At 48.5% G+C, this 22,471-nt stretch overlaps 1 protein-coding gene across 1 annotated transcript in view; it reads right to left on the minus strand.

The window, feature by feature from the left end:
- The window catches only part of TNFRSF1B (TNF receptor superfamily member 1B), a 29,312-nt gene extending 24,575 nt beyond the window's left edge, over positions 1-4,737 (minus strand). The window contains exon 1 of the mRNA XM_080921277.1: positions 4,606-4,737. Within this exon, the coding sequence (XP_080777403.1) occupies positions 4,606-4,683 (78 nt within the window). The 5' untranslated portion in view covers positions 4,684-4,737. The remainder of the gene's footprint in view (positions 1-4,605) is intronic.
- Between the last annotated feature and the right edge of the window lie 17,734 nt (positions 4,738-22,471).

Below are 22,471 nucleotides of genomic sequence, written 5' to 3' on the forward strand. Positions count from 1 at the left end.
GAGGGAGGGAGGGAGGGAGTGAGGAAGGGAGGGAGGGAGGGAGGGAGGGAGAGAGACGTCAGCTCTTTTTTCTTGTGACTCCTGTAGCTAAAAGCTCCACCCCTTCTGAGAGAACACTGAGACTAGTGCTGTTAGAAGGTTTAGGCTCAGAGAGGTTAAATAACCCGAGGAAGGACACACAGCAAAACTCTGCTCACTAACGCTCAGCCTGTGATCCTTCCTCAAGGTTGTACCATCTTAGAAGTCACTTGGGCGTAAGGAACTGGACAGCTTCAGTTCAGAAGATGGCTTTCCCATCTTGGGTCTTAAGTAAATGGAGTCTTTCCTCTGTTTCTCTGTGTCTCTCTGTGTCTCTGTTTCTCTGTCTCTCTCTCTCTCTGTCTCTGTTTCTCTGTCTGTCTGTCTGTGTCTCTCTCTCTCACACACAAATGCAGATGGAAGGGGTTTGAGAGAGCTTGGGATCTACTGACAAGTATGGATGAGCTAGAAGAGGAGTTCTCAATGCTGTAACCCTTTAATACCGTTCTTCATGTTATGGTCACACACACACACACACACACACACACACACACACACACCTGAAACGATAAAGTTATTTTTGTTACCACTTTAAAACTGTAATTTTGCTACTGTTATAAATCATAATGTAAATATCCGATATACAGGATGGTCTTCGGTGACCTCCGTGATGCCTAAGGGGTCACAACTCACAGGTTGTCAAGCACAGAGCCTTCTGTGTTCCCTCCAACTTCATCATGCATATTCCTCATCATCCCCAAATGGCATTTAGCACCTGCCACTGAAAAAGCAAGATGGAAACTCTCTGACTAGATAGCTTTTGCTGGTACACAGGGTCCCAGACCCCAGCCAGGCAAGTGATCTGAGGGGCCCAGCCAGGGGACATGGGGCAGGAAGTACAGCAGGAAAAGGCGACAGGAAGGAAGTTGGTTTTGGGGGTGCTAAGCAGCAAATTCATTCAAGTAGGAACGTGGGGCAACTGGATAACCGATGCTTAAGCTTTAGGAACATATGGCTCCCACTGATGGGGGTCTGAGCCCCTCCTAGCTATGAACACTGCATATAAACAAATCAGGACGGGTTACCTGTGACTCAAACAGACACCAGTGACTTCAAAGACTTAGTCCTGGCCACCACCACGGGTGTGTTTCCATACAGAGGAATGAGGGAGGCTCTGATTGCACAGCCTCTGGACAGCAGACGAAGGCTGTAAGTTGACATCCGTGTGGCTCAGGCCCTGGGCCCTGACCAAGGAAGCTGGTGCCTCACAGTGTCTGAAACTAGGGGTACAGCATGTGCACCTCACTTCTGCTCACTGGGCCCTCTCCCAGTGCCAACCTCCAACTCCCCTCCTTGCCCACTCCAGGGTTCTGAGCCACCACCTCTGGGATGACCTAACCATAACCCAGGGTAGGTAGAAGTAGAAAGTGTGAGCTATTTAGAGAGAGGGTCTCCAACTCATCAAATCTGCTACAGCAGTGGGAAGAAGCCCAGAGACATGTTGAAGGAGGCAGGCCACCAGAACCTGACACATTTGGCTATAAAATGGAGTCACAAGTCACTACAAAGGTCAGCCAATATCTCTGACATTTAGCCAAATGTTTTGGGTTTTTTTTTTTCTTTTGATATGGTTTTATGAAGCCCAGGGCTATCTCAAACTCCCCATGTACCCAAGGATGGCCTTAGATTGATAATCCTGCCTGTACCACCTTGAGTGCTATGATTAGGTTGTCAGCAAGAGCAACAAGAAATGTAACACATACACCAAGAATGATGGCAAATATCTTCCTTTCTCCTCACAAAGACACCCTGGGTGAACTCTCCCCTTTGCCTATCAAGCAATACCTGGCTAGTATTGGGTAGCAAGGGCCAAAATGTGTCAAAGCGTCACCCAAAGACAGACAAATGCTTCAGGAAGGCACTGGGCCAGGCTCCAGGACAATAGTCCAGGCAATTCTTCAACCCAAGAAGCCCTCAGGATGGAGCCCAGCTGGTAAAGTGCTGCCTAGCATGGGGGAAACACACATGCAGACCTACATAGGTCAGGTGTTATAGGCACACAGCTGTAATCCCAGCACTGGAGATGTCCAAAGAAGATCTGGACTTCAAGGACTTCAACAACAGCTAATTTAACCCGTGCTACAAGGGTGGTTCTGAGCAAAACCCAGGTCTGTGAAGTGTGTGACATCCTGGCTGTGTGGTTCTGGGGTTCTGGAGACAGTTTCCTAGACCTGGGCTGTGGGCAGTGTGTGAAGGATGTATGAACGAATGTCAGGAGAGTTGATGGATAGATGGCACTATATCAGGGTACCTGGCCACCTGCCCACTGCCATCTTAAGGTCCCAATACCAAGCCACATCCACATTCACTGTGCAGATGCCCCAGAAGGATTTCAGTCAGTGAGCGAAAGACAGAGATAGGCGGTAAGAAGAAAAGAGCTCTCAGGCTCAGCAGTACTGCAGGTACCCGATCCACTCCGGGAGCAGCCTGGGACGCTACCGACTCTGGCTGCAAGCACCAAGCAGCAGCCCTACGCTCTGAGACTCCCAGAGACACCCATCCGGTTAAGTAAGACCAGAACAAGTGCTCCCCTGCCCTGTTTCACAAGCATTTATTTGCCAAATAAATGAAAGTCTGAATGGGTGAAGGATAAAGAGAGTTTGCTGCCCCTGGAAGCCACTTAAATGTCCTCACCCGTCAGGCCAGCAACTTGTCTTCAAATCTCATCCCATCACCTTCCAGTTCTGTGGTCCTGGAAAATGCCACAGCTTGTCACCCATTCGAACACCTTTCAGTGGGACAATGGTACCCCCTTCCCCTTGTAGAAACAGCTGGAAGGAAAGTTTCAGTGCCAATCTGTGACATAGTGCCCAACACAGTATCTGGCCCCTGAGTGTCCCAAACCAGGAGCTACTGTGGAAGGCTTGCACACTTCTTTGCTCAGGGTCCCTCCTACCCTTGAGGTGGATGAGACATAGAGACGTACAGAGAATAAAAGACAGCGTGGAATCCGTGCTCTATGGAGCAGGTCATGTCTACGTGGGGATGTGTACAGGCCTTTCTGGAGAATTGGGCTTTACAATATGTGTGCAGGATTCATACATGCACAATGGCAGACATGTAGTTATCAGCTTCACAATGCACAGATCCGTGTGAGCAGGGCAGCCCAGATACCTCCATCTGGCCTGGAATACCTGGAAGATAAGGAAGGGTCTTGCCTCCACCACTAGGAGCCACAAAGGCTTCCCAGAAAGGGGTGTCTGGGCTTGAGAAAGGTCTCTCCATCGAAGGAGGATTTGTGGGAGTCAGAACAGGGACAGACTAGCTAAGAGTCCACAGCAGTAGAAGCAGAAGGTCTAAACTGACCTGGGACTGGTGAGGAGAGGAAGTGTGAGGAACGCTCCTTCAGTCACCCCCATTGTTCTACCTGGATCCCACAGAGCCTCATGTGTCCCCGCCGGTGCAGAAGCTTCTATGCGCTGGCCCCAGGGGCAGACCCCAGCTCAGTGCCTGAAGACCTATTCTTCCTCGGAGATCAGAGCACAGTCCCCAGTCAGGCTGATGGCCACACACACACACGTTCACACTCAGCCCTCAGAACTGGGACTGTCCTGATCCCGAGTCCATCCTTAACACCTCCCTGAGGACCTACATCCACCGAAGGTGAGTCCATCCCTGTCCATCCCGAGAAGAGCTAATGGTCTGGGGCCATTGAATCACCTCCGGACACTACAGAAGCCACCGTTCACCCTGCCCTCCCCCCATGTCCATCAGGGTGAGCTCAGGAAGCAGAAGCATTATCAGGGCAACAGGTTCCCTCTGCTCCCTTCAGAAAAGGTAGTTTCTCTGGGCCCCACTTTTCCGCACCTGTAATCTGCCTTCTCTACCTTGTCTTAAAGTCAACGGAGACAGAAAGGAGGAAAACAAAACAAAACGAAAAGGACAACTCTGTAGACGTTTTTTTCTTGTGTGAGTGATGTGAATACCGGATACTGGAATCCTTAGTCTTTCCATTTTCCCCGAGGTTCCTTGGGTAGCTGCCCTCTCTGCCCATACACAGAGAACATTCTGAAATGACCCCTGAACACATCCATGGAAGCAATCTGGGTAACTGGCAGAGAACTGGCTCACTCCTCCACGGCGCCTACTTAGACTCCTGGCCTCGTCGACACCTAGCAATCCCAGTGTTTCTAAGAAAGAGACAAACCATGGCGCAGAGAAGGAAGTCTTCAGAAGAGGCAACCCGCTCAGGCAGTAGGGCAGTGGCCCGGGTCCTTCCCGCCTCAAGACCGCGGGACAGAAGGGACTTCGCAGGGCTGAACCGTGCTCCTGAGCCTGGCTGGGTGTTACTCGAGCCCTGACCAAACTCGCGGAGAGAGCCACAGGGTGTTTCTGGAACAGGAGGCTGTCGGGAACCACCTCAAGCCCAACGAGCCAGGCTTTGGGTCCCCAAGGGGTCCCCAGAGGCGCGTGGCGCGTGTCTGCTGGGGATGGGATGGCCTCTCATGCTGTCCCGGAATTTTGCAGTAGCTGGGATGGGCACTTTGTGATGCGCATCTGTCCCCCGTGACCCCAAGAGTCACCCACCTGGGCGGGCACTGTGTACCCGGTGGCCCACAGCTGCAGTTGGACGACCAGAGCGACCCAGAGGGCGACGGGCGCCATAGGGACAGCGGCGGCTCCCGCCCTTGTGCCTGGAGCTCTAGTGCCTTGCTGTGCTCTAGCTGGTGACTGAAAGCGAAACCCCCGGGCTAGGAGCTAGGGCCGACCAGGGGGTGGGGAAGGGCGGGAATGGGCGGGGCTACATCCCGAGGACACGCCCCTTTACACAGAGTCCTCTGCTCTCGCTGGACACCTCCACCTGTAATTCTCTGGTAGCTCTGGGCGTCTTTCTCCAGCATCTCTTAGTGGAGTGACCGAGTCTCTCTCCATCACCCCTTCCTCTTCGAGGCGCTCTTCCAATGGTGGGGAAGGGACTAGCGCTGAAGACAGGTACCCACTACATTCAAGACAGGATGCCCTGATTGGGCCTCCCCTCAGCAGATCTGTCTCCATCAACCCATCCCAGATCTCACAGACTTTCTACTCTCAGTGGTAGGACACTGGGGAAAGCAGCCCCAAAGTTGACACCTGCTCAGAGGAACCAAAGGCTTCTAGATCACTCACTCATTTAGACTCTAGAGCCAGGCTGCACGTGAATGTTTGCATTTCCTCATGGAGCTTATTAATATGAGCGATATAAAATGGCCCCTATGACATGCAGCATGTATGTGCCTACTTGAGGTGTACAGGCTCAGTCTGATCAGCATTGCACAGGCTTCTAATGCATTTCATCTGTTCCTTAAATATACTTGGGACCTTAGGTAAGAGCAGTCCTCTCCTGAGTTCTTTTGGCTGAGAGGTAAACAGAGATAGAGAAAGAAAGCCATCCAGAAAGTCTTGTTTCTTAGAACTGACCTCATCAGCCAGCTCACAGTAGCTGTCAATCTGAGTGGTAGTCCCAAGGCCAGCATGCATCCCTACAGCCCTGCTGATGGAGCATTTGGAGAGGTGGGGTGGGCAGGGAGACAGGCCCCTCCTTATACACACACACACTCTCACTGTAGGCTGATAGAGATACTGAGAGACCACCAGCCACTGGTCCTTGTGAGGGCCACCTCCAGGACGGTACTTTTAGGTGCTGGAGGAGAAACTGGGAAGTAACCCTTGGGAGGATGGAAAATCCCACCTGCTGGTCAGTAGCCTGGGAAATCACCTGGTCCCCACATGTTTCTGAGACATAGGAAACAGCCCACAATCATAACCCTGAAGAGGGGCAGCCAATTAGCAAGCAGGGAGATCTCTGGTCTCTAAGCCTCCTGTAGAACACAGGAAGGTAGGAATGCTCTGGTCCATCTGAGAAAGTTAAAAGCCAGGAATGAAGTGTCACCTGTCAGAAGCAAGAGCCGGTCGGTGGTCTGCCCTGGATCTTGCCCAGTAGGTGCAATTCACTTATCCTCTCCTGGTGCCAACAATGGCACCAGGAACCTCATGTGGGAGACCATAGGCTAGTGCCTTTCTTGGTCTGTATTCTGTGACTCAGCCTCACACACCACATACATTATAAAGAGAAGGGGATGCCTTGGGCCCGTGGCTCTCATCCAAGGTCAAGGGGCCACAGTTGATGATAACCTTGCTGGCAAAATCTACATAGTAAGAGATAAGGAGTAAATATGAATGCTGTGTGTGTGTGTGTGTGTGTGTGTGTGTGTGTGTGTGTGTGTGTGTGTGCGTGTGTGTGCGTGCGTGCGTGCGTGCTTGTGTGCTCAGGTGTTTCTCTTTTTCTTCTTATAGGACCACCAATACTAACCACAGCAGCTCTATCCTGACCACTTTTAAAGATGCTGGTTATGACCTTACATAGCATCAGCTGTTATTCTGACCCCCACCCCCTTCTCTGACAGCTAGTTCAGCACCTGTGCAGGTACCTTGCAAATCTTCACCAGGGATCACTTGCTGCTCACACTAATAACGCTTAGTGATTGTGAAACTAGCAGTTACTGGAAGGCTACTCAGGGTCAGCAACCTGTGTCTACAGGTACGCATGGCCTTGTAGGGGGAGATGAGTTTTGTAGGACCTTTCACAGCTAGGAGGGAGTGTGGTAGATTCAAACCCAGTTTAGTTACCTTCGAAGCCAAGGGGCTCCTACACAGTCCAGTCAGTGCTCACCCCATTGCGTTCTACAGTCCTCTAGGGCACAGGTACATCATCCTGTCCCGGCTGGTCCCTTGGTGCCTAGGAAATGCACAATAGGAACAGCTCAGTAAAGTGGGAGTGAGTGAGGACTTCTGCTAAGGATACACAAGAGACGGTAAAGAGATTAAAGTTAACCAGATATGGTGGTGTGTGCTTTAATTCCAGCACTAGGGAGGAAGGGCTCAGTGAGTTCAAGGCCAGACTCATGTACTTAGTGAATGTCAGGAGAGCCAGGGCTAGATAGAGAAACCTTGCCTCAAAACACCAAGTGGGGAACATGAATGAATGATTAAGTATATATCAGGGTTGAAATCCAGTCTAACCCAGTCAGTCCTTGGCTCTACCCAACCCCACCACGCACCTTTTAGCCCATCAGCCCTTTAGTACAGAAAAGGTCCTGCTGTTCTTTTATCTATCGGTAGAGATGGGATGGTGGCTTGTTTAGGGGCCACAGACGGAAAATCTAAATCTGGTCCCTCCCCATTTCCCAGGACAGCCCCAACCCTGTCATCTCACACCCCAACAAGCTGACATCCCTGCTTCTGCAAACAGAAGGTTCACCTTTGAAAGGCAAGGCCCTCGGGGTTGCCCAGACTGCTAACTGAACACTTACTGTATGCCTGGCAGGCTTCTGGGAGGAAGCAGCCCAGCTTCAGCCAACACAGGCTTCAGCCCCTGACATGCCCACTGGATGCACCCAGAGAGAATGAGCCAGAAACTGTATCTCCAAAGCCCCAGTGCCTGCATCCCATGAATATTGTTTTATTTGCTTGTTCATGTAGTGTCCCTGTGTTGGCCTACCTCCCTCTTCCAAAGGTTCTAATGACAAACCAAAACATGATTCTAACCAAGTTCACCCTGGGGAACCCATGAGTTTGTTGAACTTTCCTACAGGGAACATGGTGGCCCCAAAGCAGCCACACTGGAAAGTCTTCACACAGCAAGGTCAGTGGCTTCCGCACAGCTGCATAGAGTCCCTTCTTAGAGTCTTCCACAGCCAAGTACTCTAGTACTTCCAGAGACACACTGAGGCCCCCAGGAGCAATTTGGATAGAGCTTTGTACAGATGTCTTGGAGGAGTAGCTAGAAAGTCGGGTGAGGATCCAATAGCCCTCCCCACCCCCTTCTCATCAAGGGAAATGCAACTGTCCATTGGCCCTACAGTGATGGACTCTTTTTGACACAACTGCACTGTTTTCATTGCACAGCCTTCTGCAACAGTGGTGTGTGTGTGTGTGTGTGTGTGTGTGTGTGTGTGTGTGTGTGTATACTCAGAGGCACATACATGCTCACTGAGACCAGAAGTTAATGTCCAATGTCTTCTTCAATTCTCAGTATTTTGAGGTAGTCTCTCACTTGAGCCTGGAGCTCACCCATTCGACTGGGCGAGCTAGCACGCGCCACAGATTCCATCTCTATCTCCCAACTCGACAATTACAGGAGGACCACAACATCCACTGTGTTTTTGAGGCCACACTTGCATGGCAAGAATTCACTGTACCATTTTACCAGACCCTTGATTATCTGATTTTTTTTAAAGATTTATTTATTCTTTTTATGTATATGCATACACTGTCACTGTCCTCAGACACACCAGAAGAGGACATCAGATCACATTACAGATGGTTGTGAACCACCATGTAGCTTCTGGGAATTGAACTCAGGACCTCTAAAAGAGCAGTCAGTGCTCTAACCACTGAGCCACCTCTCCAGCCCTTGACCTTTTTTTTTTTTTTTAAATGAGACCACACACCACACACGCACCTCAGACTGAAGAAACATCAGAGGGTTGATATGCAGCAGGCAGTGGCTTGAGATGTACTGGGGGAAGGCAGCTTCTACTAAGAGAGAGAATCTGTTGGTATTCTTTTCTGAGTGAACTCCTAGAAACAGCCACAGAGCAAGCTCTTTACAACATGGCCTCTAGGGGCCCTGTCATATATGGCTGCTTCTAGGCAATGAGATCCCTTGTTCTTCCCTGGCAGTCGTCCCAGCCAGGACCTTTATTGCCTGACTCTTGCCTGTGCTTTTCTCTACACCTTGAGTGTTCTGGGTCAGCCCCTCAGTGAGTCATAGACTAAACTCACGAGCAGGAAGCTGTGCCTGGTGTTAGCCACAGACTCACAACTGTCTCCCCTGGTTGTTCTCCCTCCTGTACCCCCAGACACTTGTACACGCGCACACACACACACACACACACACACACACACACACAAAGACATGCATATCTTGGGCTACACTGGTCATTCATGTTAGGAGTTGACCCCCAAAATGCTGTCTCTATTCACATCTCCTTATGAAGCAAGGGAGAGCTCAGGGACATAATTTTCCCACCTCTGTGTCTCAAAGAGGACTTAGTCAACTGGGGGAAGGTTGCTAGGAAGCATTTACATTCTCTATTCTGAGTTGTCTTTTCCCAGTCTCTAAAAACCAGCTGTTTGGCCAGTATTTCTTGCTAAATCATTATCTAAAAGCCTCTGCTGGGCTGGCCCCTGAGGAATAGATTACTGTACATTATATATAGTTGTGTTATAAGGCTTTTAAATGTATGATCAGTATAAGCCTATTAAAGAGAAACAAATAAATAAGAAAACAGAGTTCAGTAGGTAAAGTGTTTGCCACAAGATCTTGAACATTAAAGTCCATATCCCCAGCACCCACAAAATGCTGGGTGGATGTAGTAGCCAAGAGTTGAAAACGACAGGCCCCTGGGGCAAGCTAGCAAGCCAGCTAGCCCAGTCTACTGAGGAAAATTCATCACACACACACACACACACACACACACACACACACACAATCACACTCACACACCTCTAAGGCTGATGTTATAGATGCTACTGTGGGTGCTAGGAACTGAATTCAAGTCCTCTGAAAGAGTGGAAAACACTCTTAACTAACACTAAGATATCTCTCCAGCCCCTTACTTCAAACTCTTTCACTTTATCATTAAACTGGATGTCTTTGCCTCTGAGCTACATTTCTCACTACAGCAATTTCTTCCCAAGGACAACTGCTTTGAGTGTGATGTTTCTCTAGACTATTTTCTGCCTTAGTATGAAAAAATAACATTGAGTCCTCTGATCTGTGGGCTCCATATTCCGGGGTTTACTTAACCAGGGATCAGACACGTTCTAGAAAGCAAACAAGAAAAGAACACTGAGTGTGCATATTGAACACACACAGACCTTTTTTTTTTCTTGACATTATTGCTTATTCTCTAAACTCATAAAGGTATGAGAAGTACCACATAAAGATGGCTCAAAGTCTACAGGCAGATGTGTGTGTTACCCAAAAGCATTACACTCTTATGTAAGGTACCGGAGCACTCATGGTTTAACTATACCGAAATGCAGGAATCCTGGATGTGAGCATCCATGGGTTTGAATATCTGCAGGAAAGGGCTCCCAGAGCTGCTTCCAGGAGCTGCTGAAGGAAGATTTTTGTCTCATGTGCATGCACATTTGCCCAGACATACCCAAACGGCAGGAGCATGGTCCTGCCTGTGGACAACACCGTCTGAGATGGGAACATCCCCACGTTGCTAAGTTCCATTCTAACTTACTTCTCTTTCACTTGCTGCGTAGAGTTGTGTGTTTGCCTCAAGGTCTATCCCTTTCTTCTCCTGTTCCCCTTTTGCGAATTTTTGGAAGGTAAGCAGCGCTTCATCTCCTGTACTGACAAACACAGTCTTGTCAAAGGCGCGGGAGACAATTTTCCCTTGGTGGCAAGCCTAGAGAGTCGGGCCGCTGGAGAGAATGGCACATGTTTTCCTTTTCACTGGGTCCTGAACGCTCAACTCTAGACTCCCAGGACCCACAACTACAGTTTTGTATCACTTCTGTGTTTCCTTCTGTAACTATTCTTTTCTCCACCCCCACCCCCTCCTCTTTTAAACTTTTCTTTTTTAAAAAATGTACGATTCATCTTTATTTCACGTTCATCTGCATTTTGCCCGAATTGATATTTGTGTGAGGGTATAGGATCGCCTGGAACTAGAGTTGCAGACAGTTGCAAACTGCCATGCGGATGCTGGGAACTGAACTCAGGACCTCTGGAAGAACAGCCAGTGCTTCTTGCTGAGCCATCTCCCCAGCCCTTAAACTTTCTTTCTGTCTTATGCAGCCCAGGCTGGCCTCAAGCTTATTGTGTAGCTAAGGATGACTTTGAACTCCAATCCTCCTGCCTCCACTCCTTTGTGCTGGGATAATAGGTGTCCACCTGATGTCCATTCATGCCATGTTAGGGATGGGACCCAGGGCTTCATCAGTGCTGTCAAGCATCTCCAGTTCTCTTTTATCCTATCCCTCTCCCCCTCTCTTCCCCCTCCCTCTCCCCCCCCCCCACCCGTACTTTGAGTAAAACCCAGGCTCTATAAACCCTAGGCAAGGACCTGAGTCACACCTCCACCCTTGCCCCCTTTATCTTCAAAATGCTCTCAATTCTACATCACTCCCCCGCCACCCCTCCCTGCTCTGACCCCTCTCAGCTGAAGTCTAAGAGAGTCCTTTCTAGGGCCAGCCCTCCCGCCCTCACCCCTCTAACTCCACACCTACTTCTTTCTCCCATCTTCTCTGTCTTTCTCCAAGCCACCCACGCCCTCTGCCCCTCTGCATCTTGCTTGCCCCTCCCTCCATCTCTGAGGGACACAGAGAGATGCTGGTCCCATCCATGGGCCACAGGTTTCTAGATACAGACTCTAGGACAAGCAACGGCTGCCCCCACCCTTACATACACGATCGATTCTGGCCTCAGTTTCCCTACCTCGCTCTATAAATGACCTCTTTTTCTTGTGTTTCCTAAGTCTGTGGCTGGTTTAGGCATAATGTCTTTCATATTCTCTGGATGACTTGCACATTGGATCTTGGATCTAGAGGGTAAAGTGGATTGTATTATTCAGATCTTGCCATATAATGCTCCCCCCTCCTTCCTCCCCCCCTTCTCTCTCTCTCTCTCTCTTTCTCTGTGTGTGTGTGTATGTCTGTCTGTCTCTCTCTCTCTCTTTCTCTTGTGTATGTTTAATCTAAGTTCCAGCCTCCTGCATGTTAAATATGCACTCTACCACTGAGCTAAACTCCCCCCTCCCCAAATCTATTTCCTCTCAAATTCAGTTCCCATCTCACCCCAACTAGGATTGCTACTGCTGCAGTCTCTCCATTCTTGTAAATAAATCTGGTGCGGCTTTTGGGTGTTGGAGTGTCTCGGGAGTAGGCTGTGGGACCACAGGCTACCGGGTACATGTGCACCTATTTCCCTAATGCTGTCCTATTCCTCTGTGCCGCCCACGCGGTCACACCCTGCCAGTAGGGCCAGAGAGTTCCTATTTTGGCACGTTTTCCCCTGAACTCCCCATTAGCCAGCTTTCTGGTGTGGAGTGGAGTCCGCTGGTACCTCATTTGCATTTCTCTGAAGTTCGTGGGTCTCAGCACCTCTTCAGCTACTGCTGAGTCATCCGGGTTTCCCCTTCTCTGAACTGCTTTTCAACAGCCTTTCATCCGATCGTTATTATTTCCTGTCTTCTTGTAGGTCTGCTCCAATTCCTTGTAACTTCTAGATATTCGTCCCTTGTCATTCTCAGATACCATAAAGACCTCCTCCTTTCTGGTACGTGCTTGCCTTTATTCGGGCGTTTCCTTAGTCGGAGCACTGATGTGGCTCCAGGAGTGAACAGTTTGTGCCATTAAGCCTGACAGCGTGAACTGGATCTCCGGGACTCACAGGGTAGAAAGAACCGACTGAGACAGTGGGAAGGAAGGACTGCAGCAGGTTGTTCTCTGACCTCCAGATGGGGACCGTGGCATGTGCACAAAAAATAAAAAGCAATGGATCTTAAAACAAAAACAAAAACAAAATTTGTTCATGTACATGTCCCCCCCAACACACACACCAATACATACATACATACATACAGACAGACAGACAGACAGACAGACATGAATGTAATTTTTTAAAATGTTTTTTAAAGGTCTATTTTTAAAGTCCCTTGTTTTTTGTGTTGTGTGTGTGTGTGTGTGTGTGTGTGTGCACGTGTGTGTGTGTGTGCGCGAGCGCGTGCACGTGTAATTTGTGGGGTTTTTTTGTATGTGTGTTTGTTTTGAGATAGGATTTCATCATGTAGCCCTGGCTGTCCTAGAACTTGCTTTGTGGATCAGGCTAGTCTCCAACTCAGAGAGCTACCTGTCTCTGACTCCTAAGTGCTAGGCTTAAAAGCTTAAAACACCATGGCCAGACCCAAAAAAAAAAAAAAAAAAAATCTTAATTTTAATGTAACAAAAATCCATCAATAATCTCTATGAAATAATAGTTGTAAGGACCCTTCTTACCTGGAAATCATGGAGATACTTTTCTTTATCTTTTCCTTTCTTTGGCTTAAGAGTTTTAGCTATCACGGCTGGGCCAATCGAAGACCTGAACTATATGCAGTATTTACGGTGTGAAGGCCTAACTTTATTTCTGTCCACCTGCCGTTCTTATGCCACCGACCAGACATCCCTTCCATCACTTACTGCAAGGATGTGGGTCAGTTGCTAGAAGAGCTCGTCTCCTCTTTCAGTCTTGTTATTTCTAGACCTGTTCCACATTGTTGTTGGTAGACCCTTGAAGAACATTTAGTAGACAGGGTGAATTATCTTTGTTGGTTACTCTTTTTCATAATTGGCTTAAGGTAAGACCACCTCCCCAGCAAAATAATAATAATAATAATAATAATAATAATAATAATATCTGATGAGAGAGGCCTTAGTGGGTAAGAGTGCTTGCTGCATGGCCATGAGGACTTGAGTTCAAGTCCCTAGCACCCATGTAAAAAAAACAGGTTTGGCCATGCATACCTGTAACCCTAGTGCTGGAGAGGGCAGAGACAAGAGAAGTTCTGGGCTGACTGGCTGCCAGCCTCGCTCCAGAGTTGGTGAGAGACCCTGTCTCTAGGAAAGAAAGCAGAGAGTGACAAAGCAGCACGCCTCATGTCCTCGTCTGTCCCCTGGACACGCACACATGGACATATGCACCATCACCCCCTCACTGGTCCCCACTCCCAACCATTTTGCAAACACCAGCTGAGAGTTCGTGGCCAGTGAAATCAAACGGCTCTGCAGGTAAAGGCACTTTATGCCATGCCTAACGGCCTGAGGTCAGTCACCAGGAAGTACCGTGTGGATTGAAAGAACCAGCTCTATAAAGATGTCCTCTGACTTCCACACAGAAGTTGTGTACTTGTGCATACATGCATGCATACACAGACACACACACATACACAGAAATAGATAGATAGATAGATAGATAGATAGGTAGGTAGATAGGTAGGTAGGTAGGTAGGTAGATAGGTAGTTAGGTAGGTAGGTAGGTAGGTAGGTAGGTAGGTAGGTAGTTAGGTAGGTAGGTAGATAGGTAGATAGATAGATACACACACACACATACATACATACATACATAGGTAGGTAGATAGGTAGATAGATACATACATACACACACATACATACATACATAGGTAGGTAGATAGGTAGATAGATAGATACACACACACATGCATACATACATAGGTAGGTAGATAGGTAGATAGGTAGATACACACACATACATACATACATACATACACACATACATACATACATACACACACATACATACATACATACACACATACATACATACATACACACATACATACATACATACATACACACATACATACATACACACATACATACATACATACACACATACATACATACATACACACATACATACATACATACATACACACATACATACATACACACATACATACATACATACACACATACATACATAGAGATAATAAATAAATGTAGAAATATCTGAATGAAGATTTCACTGAACTGACAGGTGAGCTTGGGGGAGAACAGATTTACTCCATCTACGAGCGCAGTTCACCCATGTTTGCTCCCTTCAGAACTTCCCGCAGTTTTCTTTTCCCTCTGGCCATTAGGATGTGGCCGGGACTAAAAAGATCACACCTCCCCCTGATAAATACTTCCACATCCAGGTTGCCCGGTGACATCTGCAGCAATTCCGGGACAGCCAAATTGCAGGGCTCCACAATGTCTTCTTTCATTTTAATCAACTCCCATGAGTCCTCACGGGCAGTAGAGAATCTCATCATAATTTCATCTGTGTGAGATAGTTTGCCAGGCAGTGGCTGCTTGTGCTGTTGCACCAGGCACTCCAAAGAGGCTGTAGCTCACGGACAGAGAACTTAAGTTTCTTTGGGACACCTGATTTAAAGGATATAGATCATATAGGATGTAGAACTCAAACATCGGTGCAAAATAGTCACCATCTTCATCGAGTTAATACTTCTCGCAAGGGTCTTTCCTTCATGATGTCTTGCTGACTGCGGACATCCCTTCATAGATAGAGGGACTGAGAAGGATCACTGGACCCTCATTGCTTCCAGCCACCAAACTCTGCCATAACTTCATGTGCCTGTGGTCTCAGGAGATGCTGGGTTAGAGAGTGTTAATTAAAGGGGGAATTTATCTATGGCTAATTGGGAAGCCACCATCCATGTGGCTCCCTCTGTGGGTTATAGAGAAGCCACCATCATTGTGTGCGTTTTGGGGTGATCCAGGTTCCTGTAAGTGGCTACTCATTTACGCTAGTAAGGAAGCCCAATAAACTCAGTAGTTCTCCGATGTGAACTCTGGTAAAATCATACTTCCGTCTGTCCTAAACTCCTTATAAGGAGGGGGTAGACATTGTTTCTGTTTCCGCCTTGGGAAAAAAAATTCTCAAAACAATATGGCGCCTTTCAGGAACAATGCCTTGGGAGAGGTTGAGTGACAGACCACCTGGCTCTGTGGCCACTGATTTTGTATGAACCTCCGCAGGCCCCACTCCTCCCAGGGCCTCCATTTCCCAATCTGCAGTCTGAGAAGGAAATGTTACAGGGCCTTGGAGATAGGAAGCCCTTGTGTAGCTCAGCTCAGCCTTCCTCGCTCCACTTCCTCCAGGGCGTAGCACCACGCCGCCTCTCCCTGGGGACTAGCAGCCAATGAGCCAGCATGGAGTGTCTGCACTTGTAAGTTGCAAAGCTGGAGGAGACAGAAGATGGGGACGCAGGAGGGTGATGGGCTCAGCTCCCTGCCAGGCTGGATGCAAGATAGATAGCTCTAGTTCCATTTCAGCAGTCGGCCTCCCCCTTCCTGCTCTGAGAGGCTTGGCTCCTGAAAGTGAGCCAGAACCTGCTAGGTAAGCCCATAGTCTCCATGCCACGGACTGCAATTTCCCCAACACGGGTCCCTTCCTTTATTCAGAAGAGAAAAGAAAGAAATGATTTTCCCTGGGTTGAGTTTCCCAATCTTCACCCAGTCATATGTTTATGAGTCTTGGCTAGAGGGGGTTACAGTGACTCAGTGTCGACTGGCTCTTTTTGGACAGCCTAAGGAATCACAAAAGTGATTCTGGCTTCTCAAGGAGCCAGTGACTACGCTGTCTCTAATTGGTCCCCAGGGAGAAGTCTGTCTTTGGCATTTTCCTCCCTCATCGCCAGGCCTGTTATACCTGCCCTGAAAACCTGACCCATACTGAGCACCAATTACATACCAGGCAGAAGCGCTGTGACCCCTTTGCTCTCTTTCAGTTGAAATACAGCCCTGTGCCCCAAAGGAGAACCCAGGAGCCTTTCATTTCTAGACCACAAGGTATTTCGGTTGCCGTTAGGAGATACGGTGGAATCCATGCATGAAAATGCAATGGAACTCAGTATTTTGTGCTCCAGCTAAAGTAAGTGATGAAATTTAGGGAGCAAACTATTTCAGACACATCCTAGACTTGGGATCAAGCTCAAACTCAGACCATTTACTGGCAAGTGACTTTGACCATGGGCAGATCTCTTCACCTTCCTCTGTCCCCTCCCTCCCCCAACTGGCAAATAGGGGTGTGAGGCCTCTGGGTGCTCAGAAAATGAAGACTCAAGGATAGAGATGTGTCTCAGTTGTCAGAGTGCTTGCCTGGGATGCACGCAGCCCTGGGTTTCTGGTCCTCACAGCACATGTACCAGATGCAGTGTATAGGTTCATGCCTGCCCATCATCCCTGCTCTTAAAAAAAAATGCAGACTGGGAATATGACAGTGTAGGGAAGGGTGTCCTGAAATGCCACCTATGCTGTTCCCCTGCAGGCTCTAAGGAAAACCCCCTGGTGCCAAAGTCTCCAGCCCCCCTAAGGTCAGCACAACTTCCGGCCGACTGCCCGCACAACATGCCTCTCTTCCTGGAGCATGTAAGGCAGTCTCTTACCCCTTCCACTTCAGCAGCCTGGACAAGCACAGGCAATGGGGCAGTGTGCACACCAGACTCACAAACTGCTCATTCTTTGTCATTCTGCCAGCCCAGTCACTTCCTCCCACCGCTCTACCAACCTCCTGAGATGCTTAACACTGCCCATCGACTTGACCGGACCTAGAATCATCTAGGAGGCACACCTCCAGGGGTAGCCTGTGAGGGAGTTTCTAGATTGGGTTAATGAGGTAGGGAGCACCCCACCCTATATGTGGGCAGATCCAGTCCAAAGGCTGGGAGTCCTGGATTGAGTAAAAAGGGGAGGTAAGCACAGCAACCAGCGTTCCTCTGTTTCTTGACTTTCGGATTCGATGCCAGCAGCAGCCTGATTCTCTTATCTCCATTTCTTCCTCACTGTGAGCCAAAGTAAATCCCTCCTTCCTCAAGGTACTTTGGTCCAGTATTGTGTCACACCAATGAGAAAAGTAACTAAAACACGTCCCCATAGCTTGGGCCACGCCCTCAAGTCCTACTGTGACCCTGACTCACCCTGAGGTTCCCCCTGCATCACACACTTTATCAGTTGCACCAGATAAGGTTAGCTCAGATTTTCAGCGGTCCACAAGGGCATGGCCTATACTCTCAGCATCATGACCCTGCGGTTTGGTCTTGATAAATAGTCAGTTAACAATGTAAGATATTCATCCTTACTGCATCCTTCTGGTATATATATATAGGCAGGCTTATTAGAAGCAGTCTGCAGAGGAAGGAGTAGAGCCCAAGCCTCCCCTGGGTGCCATCTGTTTGACTCTAAAACTCCCAGCCCCGCTAAGTTCAAAGCCCAAATGCAAGCTTCCCTTCCCAGGTGACACTCAAAGAATTGTCCTGCATGTCCAGCCATCGTCCATCCCCTATCCTTACAGTGCTCCGCAACACTCCATACTCTGCCTCACGGTGCCCCTTGCCTGATACATGGTAAGTGTTCCACGCAGGTCTTTAGCTTGAACAACTGAGAGAGAATAGTGGTTTGAATGAGAATGTGCCTCTCCACAGATTCGTATATCTGAATGCTCTGTTCCTGGCTGAATAACTATTTGGAAAGATTAGACGGTGTGGTCTCATTGGAGGAGGTGTGTTACTGTGAGTGAGTTTTAAGGTTTCAAGAGCCCACTCCATCCCCAGTGTCTCTGCCCTTCTGTTGCCTGTGGATCAGGATGCAAAGCCCTCAGCTCCTTCTCCAGCGCCATGCCTGCCTGCCTGCCTGCCACACTTCCTGCCATGATGACACTGGACAAAACCTCTGAAATTGTAAGCCAGCCCTGCAGTTAATTGCTTCCTTTTGTAGGAGTTGCCTTGGTCATGGTGTCTCTCCACAGCCTTAGGGCAGTGACTAAGTATCCATTCTTCTCAGGCACAGATGATTGTTTTCTGGGTTTCTGAGACTTGGCCTCCATTCCTCAAGCAGTCATTGCTGTGGTATGGGAGCTGTAGGATCTGTAAGGTCTCCTGCAAGGGGAAGAAATATATGAACAGATGAAGTGCAGGATAAGCTCTGAGCAGACGCTTCATGCTGGGGGAATCTTCCATGCTGGTGACTCGGGGTTGAGGCTCAGACACAGCTAAGACAGAGGGCTATGGAAGCTAACAGTCACGTTTGAGGAGGGCCAGGCTAGTAGACTGTGGCCCTAGCAAGCCACTGAAGGTTTCATGCCCTTGGCCAGCACTTGGCTTCGGAAAGGAAGTCGAAGCCAGGAAACAACCATTGTTTGGGAGTTTTCTGAGCCCCTTGATGTCAGAATGTTTTGTCCAGGGCTTAGCCTTCCTATTGTGGTCAGGCAAACCGGGCAATGTAGACTTAGCTCCCGGTAGTCAATTCTACCACAGTAATAAATAAAGCAGCAAACCCAGAAGTGACCCCCGCCTGAGCCACAGCTGAGCACAGGCCAAGTGACTGGGAACTGAAGTCCTGGTCAGATGATCTGGGTTTGAATCCTGTCTGCACCATTTAGTAGCTTAGTATCATTGGCAAGTGACTTAACTTCTATCTGAACACCAGTTTCCTCGCCAGCAGCATAAGAGCATTTGTAGCCACCACTTCTGAGCACCCTGTGAGGAGGCTTATGGGAGAGGGTGCAAGAAGCCTCGGAGAAAGCTGGTTCTATCTCTCCTCATAACATGTATAAATTACTGGAGGTCAGGGCTGAGGCCCCTTTATATGACGCAGAAAAGCCAAGTGGCCTTCGGGGAAATCTGATGATGGACCCTAGTCCATAGGGCACTGGGTTCATGTTGTGAATGTCCAGAATTTGCCGAGGGTCTCTGTCCAGGGTGGGGCCTTTCCTGATGTATGATGAAGCTCCTGGCATTTCCCAAGCTAGCAAATAAAAAACCACGACCTGTGACATCCCACTCTTGAGTAATGTGTCTGCAACTCTGACTTCCTGACCAGGCTCCTTGCAGTTTGGCCAGCCAGGGGTTGCAGGAGGGGGTGCCAATCTTAGAAGGTGCCAGATCCTGTCTCATACTCAGAAGGCCAGACAGGAGCTCTCAGCTTCCCCCTAAAAAATAAGCTGAAAGGAGCTCCCAATGTTCTTGAGCCAGACAAGGAAGTATGAAGCTCATCCCTGCCCCTTTGTGTGTACACTGGCCCTTGGATGCTCAGGCCATCCCTGACGATGACAGAACACACGCTTGAGACAGAAAGACTTGAATCCAGAGTTGGAGACCTGGCTTGGTGGTGAGAGCGCTTGCCGCACAGTGAGAAGACTTCAGTACAGATCTCCAGAAGCCGAAATAAATGCTGGGCGAGGCTTGGGGGAGTAAAAACCCACCTGTAATTTCAGCCTTGGAATGAAGAGACAGGGGATCCCTAGAGCAAGCCGGCTAGCAAGATTAGTCACATCAGTGAGATCTGGGCTTGACTGAGAGACCTTGCCTCAAAGAATAAAGGGGAAGAACAACAGAGGATGATTCTTTAACCTTAGGTATTCAAGAGATCACATGTGGACACACACACACACACACACACACACTTGCATACTATAACACACAAAAGCATAAAAGTAGTTAAGGGAAGGCGTTGTATGAATAGACCTGACATACAGGATGTTCTCAAAAGTTTTCTTGTACCCTTGGAGTCCAGGCTCTGAACCTATTTGCTAGTGACAGGGCCAACATGATGCATGACCCGTTCAAAGGCCATAGGACTTGTCATCCCAACACTCAGAACTAGCCTGGGCAGCATAATACAACCTTATCTAAAAAGGAAAGAAAAGTAGCTAGTAAGGATTATAAATATATGTATATACATTTATTTATTTTGAATGGTGTGTGTGTGTGTGTGTGTGTGTGTGTGTGTGTGTGTGTGTGTGTAAGAAGAATTGGTTCTGTTTTACCATATGGGTCCTAAGTATTGAATTCAAGTTACCAGGCTTGGCAGCAAGCACGTTTAGTCTCTGACCCATCTCTCTGGATTTATAAAATCCAAGGCATCCCTATAATCAGAGGGGACAGAATATCACATAAGGAGCTGGCAGTGCAACTCTTTTGGTAAAATCCCTGGTCTAGCGTGCACAAAACATGGGGTGATGTTTAAGTGCGTAAGAATATGTAATTCAACTTAACACAATCTACAGCCATCAGAGAGGAGGAAACCTCCATTAGAAAATGCCTCCACATCAGGCTGTAGTCAAATACTTATGTAGGGTATTTTCTTAATTAGTATTTGAGGGAGGTGGGCCTAGTCCTTTGTGGGTGGTGCCATCTCTGGGCTGGTTGTCCTGAGTTCTAGAAGGAAACGGGCTGAGCAAGCCACAAGGAGCAAGCCAGTAAGCAGCACTCATCCATGGCTTCTGCATTGGCTTCTGCCTCCAAGTTTCTGCTCTGTTTGAGTTCCTGCCCTAGCTTCCTTCGGCGATGGATTGTAATATGAAAGTGTATGGCAAAAAACAAAACAAAGCAAAAACCAAACAAACAAACAAACAAAACCAAAAAAAAAAAAAAAAAAAAAAAAGAAACTAAAACCAAACAAACAAAACCCTTTCCTCCCAACTTGCTTTTTGGTCATGGTGCTTTATAGCAGCAATAGAAACCTTAACTAAGACAGAATACTTGATAAACAAGTATAAAGATCGGGCTGGGCTCAAGTAAATCTCCAGCACCCATGTAAAAAGCAGGATGTGGCTACATACACCTAGAACCCAGATCTATGAAGGGCGGAGGCAGGAGGGTCACTAGGGCTTGCTAGTTCCAGATTTACTGAGAGTCCCTGTCTCAGGGGCTAAGATAAAAAAGACAGAGAAGGGCACCTTACATCTTCATGTGCAGCACACACACCTCAAATCCACCTCCTTCTTAATTCCCACATCACCGTGACCACAATTTAACTGAAACAGTATAAGGAAGGAAAGATGAAATTTGGTTCCTGGTCTCTCAGGGTCCCGTGTGTGATGGACCCTGTTCACATCACATAGAGGTGGTGACTCCCAGCTGAAACTCGCCTCAAAGCTGCTTATAACGTCCACAGCATCAACCTTTCTTCTCACCACTGAGGCAGCCAGGCTACCTGGATCCAGGGAGGGAACTTGAGTCAGAGTAGAGAGGATCAACTCCAACTCTTAAACGTTTCTCTGTCGGATGGTGAGCCTCCACCCAGAGCCCAGCTAAGCTTTGAGGACTGGTCAAACTGAAGCAGACTGAAGAATGGCTTGGGGGATGTCAAACGCTCTTAAGAGACAGCTAATTGTGACGGTGAAAACTGCTGGCTTGCCGCACACTTCAGCCCCATCGCCTCCCAACCTCGTGCCAGATGAGAGTTCAGTTCATTCTGTCAGTCAGGAAGCAAGTTGCAAGAGTGTGAAACTGTGGCTGGAGACTGGCTGAGCTCAAACTGAACCCTGGAGGCCTGTCTTGCCCACAGCCATAACCTTCACTGTCTCCCATGACAAGTGTTCCCTGTGCTTATGCTACTGATAAGTCCTGTGGTGCTCAGACGACAGGAGAACCAGTGCCCAGAGGTCTCCAAGCCCTCCCCAGACTTCTCCATCCAGGCTTGGAAGACCGCAGAAGAAAGAGGAGCCTTGACCTCCCTGATCCCTTCTCCTACAGCTTCCCACCAGTACCTGGAAATGTTATCTGGCTGCCTGCTCAACTGTTTCCTGGTCCAGCCTCCCTAAGTTCCCTCTGAAGTCTGCTCTTGGGGACTTTTGATGCTCCTGTGGTTTGACTTTTGTCACTCCATCTAAAATGTTTACTGTACTTGCAAGATCATAAAACTAAGCTTGGAAGTGTCCTTTTAATATGCCCTAAGTGCACTGTAATGGCTCAGCAGGCCTCCCTGGCCAAGCTGCTCCCCACCTACCTCCTTTCTGTCCACACACTGGACTTCCTGTATGGCTGTATTCTTCCTGAATCTCAAGTCTAGGAGCTTTTCCACCTCAGGGCCTTTGCACTGGCTATTCATG

Source organism: Micromys minutus, assembly GCF_963924665.1.
Source record: "Micromys minutus genome assembly, chromosome: 9".
Classification (NCBI taxonomy): domain Eukaryota; kingdom Metazoa; phylum Chordata; class Mammalia; order Rodentia; family Muridae; genus Micromys; species Micromys minutus.